This window comes from Branchiostoma belcheri, unplaced genomic scaffold (genome assembly GCF_001625305.1).
Source record: "Branchiostoma belcheri isolate BF01 breed outbred unplaced genomic scaffold, Haploidv18h27 scaffold822, whole genome shotgun sequence".
In the NCBI taxonomy this organism is placed as follows: domain Eukaryota; kingdom Metazoa; phylum Chordata; class Leptocardii; order Amphioxiformes; family Branchiostomatidae; genus Branchiostoma; species Branchiostoma belcheri.
The window spans coordinates 8,032-11,059 of NW_017804490.1; the positions used below are offsets into that span (position 1 = coordinate 8,032).

The window sequence follows — 3,028 nt, forward strand, 5'->3', positions numbered from 1 at the left end:
AAGGTCGGGTAGCGACTCGAGATGGCCCACTTGCAAGTTTACTTGATGACAAACTCCAGGAGTTGCAAGTTCAACGACAGCCGTACCATGGGCAGTGTTTTGTGGGCAACCACGTCAACACCATGCTTAAAGTAAATGTTCATACCCATAGCACACCCACATGTTTGAGTACATTCAGTCTTACATCCATATTATCTTAAACATTTAACAGTACAGATTTCTAAAAATGAATTAGAGATTTAGACAACTACTTGCTTCTAAAAATTTATATGTGATTAGGCCCCACCAATTCAATTTCTTGGTTAATGCATTTTTCTAGAAAAAAAATGGAGCGGGCGGGCGAAAAATAAAAAATAAAAACAGGCCTAGGCATCCTATTATGGCCCAAAAATGGTATGATAGGAGCCATGAAGTCAACACACCAGGCTGGTTCAAAAATTTAAACTATGAATACCACTGCATTAAAAAAATGGGATAGCTGTAACAACTAGGAAGAAAAGGACTGTTTGCAACTGTTCAAGGCAACATATGAGCATTTTGCAGTTCATTCTGAATTTTTTTTTGCATATCAGAAAAAATGAAGCGGGTGAATCCGTTAACCAAGAAATTAAATTGGTGTGGCCTTAGTTTATAAACAGAATACAATCATAATCCTGTACAATGTATATATTCCCTTAGATTAAAGCTATTTTGTGGCTTAATATTGGCCTGTAGTTTAATGTAAATACAAATAAAAACAATGGTTAATTGACTGCAGCACATATGCAAGTAATATTCCATCGATAAATGCTTTTTTCTACAGGACCATGCCATACAGAAGCTGACATCTGCAGCAAAGATTGTAGCTGAGGAGCTAGTGGAGGAGCATGACTTTCCTCTGGCAGTGTATACAAGAGCGGCAACAGTGGAGAGGAGGTTTAAGAACCTCTTCCAACTGTTTGCTGACTGCCATGTGAAGTACGGTCACGCCGGGCCCATGTCCCAGGAGGACATTACAAGTTTGGGTATGACCAGTACTAAAACAATGATTTTATTATTTTTCTGACACTTGAGATGTTGAGAATATGTTGTATACTCCTATACATTTCTAAAATGTAAACCTACAAAAATATTTGGGTGCACTGGTGCACCCAGAGAAATAGATTGGGTGCACAGCTCCAAATTTGGGTGCACTAAGGTGCTCATGCACCCAGTATTTTGAGCCCTGATAAGGGAAAGGGACTGAAATATGATGTATTTGTTCCCGAGCAAATGCTGGCCTTTCTAGTTGTTCTTTTTCATTTCTAATTGATGGCAATGGTAATAAATATTTTATTCATTTCTCTCTTCATAGATGCCTGTATACAGACCTTCATGGCCTACTTCAGGCATACCTTCCCGTCTGCGACTATTCCCCTCAAAATGCACCTTCTGGAGGACCACGTTGTGGGTTGGATTCAACGCTGGGGGTTCGGGATCGGTTTTCACGGAGAACAGGGGATCGAAAGTTGCCACGCCATATTCAATGGGTTGGAGAGGTCCCATAGTGGGATAAAGGATCCGGAGAGGAGGTTGAGGGCAACACTGGAGAAGCACCTCCTTTCTGTGACTCCTGGGAGGGTGGGAGGTGTGCCAGAGCCCAAACCAAGAAATGTTGCTGAATAACTCAAAATGAGTTAATCTATATGGAACACACTACTTGTATATACATATGAGAACTAAATAGTTACATGCAGTAAGTGCAGCTGTTATTTTTTTTTGTTTGCCCTGGGTAAGAACAATAAGGAAGTGCTCCCATAGTGACCTTCCCAGCAGTTTAAATTGTGAATTGACCCTTAAACTCATAAAAATTCTAGACAGTCTAACCTCCAGAACATTAAAGGAAGGATCTAGGAGCAGATTTGCATACTGGTCAGTTTTCAAAGATTCAATTTTTTTTATTATCTACTGTTTTTCAGTGTAAAATTTTCAAAAGGGAGAATGACTCAGATACTTCTTACAAAGCCACATAGGCATGAAAATAGCAACTTTCAGGTTGCAATATCAACCTTGATCAAATTCCAACTTTCAATTCAAATCAGCCCTGTCAAAGTTTTATCCAAGGATATATATGGTGCCCTATCTACTTGCAACCTGAAATGTCTTTTTGACAACTGAATAAGCTTTGGCAGTTTTGGGTCTGACATATGGCTTGTAAATGTGATGCCTACTACTTACAGTCAGATAAACCAGTGTAAACTTAGGCTCTGTATGTAGAACTGGGCATGTAACTGCCAACCAAGGTCTCAAGCTAGTCAGAGCTGCCATTACTATTATACTTCATATTCTGGGTTACTAATACTAGTGAATATGACTTCTTATATATATATATATGTGTGTTTCATTTCTAAAGTGTCTTGAAGAGAATGTTTACTTGGTAAGCTAAACTGTCTTGGACAGGCCTCCCCCATGTACACTGCACGGCTGCCAGAACAAGACTGTAGTCTTGTAGTTATGTTATCGAATTTATATGGAAAGGGTGGGGTCATTATATAGTATTATCATATAGCCGGGTGACGTTGACCAATCACAAGGCTCCATTCCACATTCCTTATGTCGCCGTAATGTCACAAATAGAGTCAAAATCGGGTATTTATTCATCCCAATCCATACATTAAACAAAATGAATAATCACCCGCATATGACCTCAGGTGACCCAATAGAACACGGCTCTGCTTCTAAAAAATCCAAAAATAACTTGAGTTGTGTTCCAATGACTCCCATAAGAACACCTGTTCCCTGCCTGTGACCCAGATAGAAGGCCATAGAACATGAACCCCCCAATGACCTCAGCTGACTCCAGATGGAACAAATATTCTATGTTCTATTCAGCATGTGCAAGGGGTAAATTGTACATTGTGTGTCACTGCATCAGTTTGGATAGGCTATCGTGTAAGCTATATGATAATAGCGTTAATGGCCCGCCCTTTCTCGGTGAATATGGTGTGATAAAGCCTTGTCAGTTGCTATAACCACCTCATAAAGCCACCTCGTTCGCTGCGCTCACTTG

The 3,028-nt window shown here is 40.0% G+C and overlaps 1 protein-coding gene across 1 annotated transcript; it reads left to right on the plus strand.

The window, feature by feature from the left end:
- Window positions 1-6: 6 nt before the first annotated feature.
- LOC109486735 lies at window positions 7-2,508 on the plus strand. Its single transcript, XM_019790622.1, has 3 exons — window positions 7-131; window positions 803-1,004; window positions 1,334-2,508. The coding sequence occupies exons 1-3, from the start codon at window positions 123-125 to the stop codon at window positions 1,642-1,644; spliced, it is 522 nt and encodes a 173-aa protein (XP_019646181.1). The 5' UTR covers window positions 7-122; the 3' UTR covers window positions 1,645-2,508.
- Window positions 2,509-3,028: the final 520 nt, after the last annotated feature.

Excerpts from the sequence above, each read along its gene's own strand:
- LOC109486735 (XM_019790622.1), top strand. Across the intron at positions 1,005-1,333 it reads GGAGGACATTACAAGTTTGG|ATGCCTGTATACAGACCTTC; the intron begins GTATGACCAGTA and ends CTCTCTTCATAG.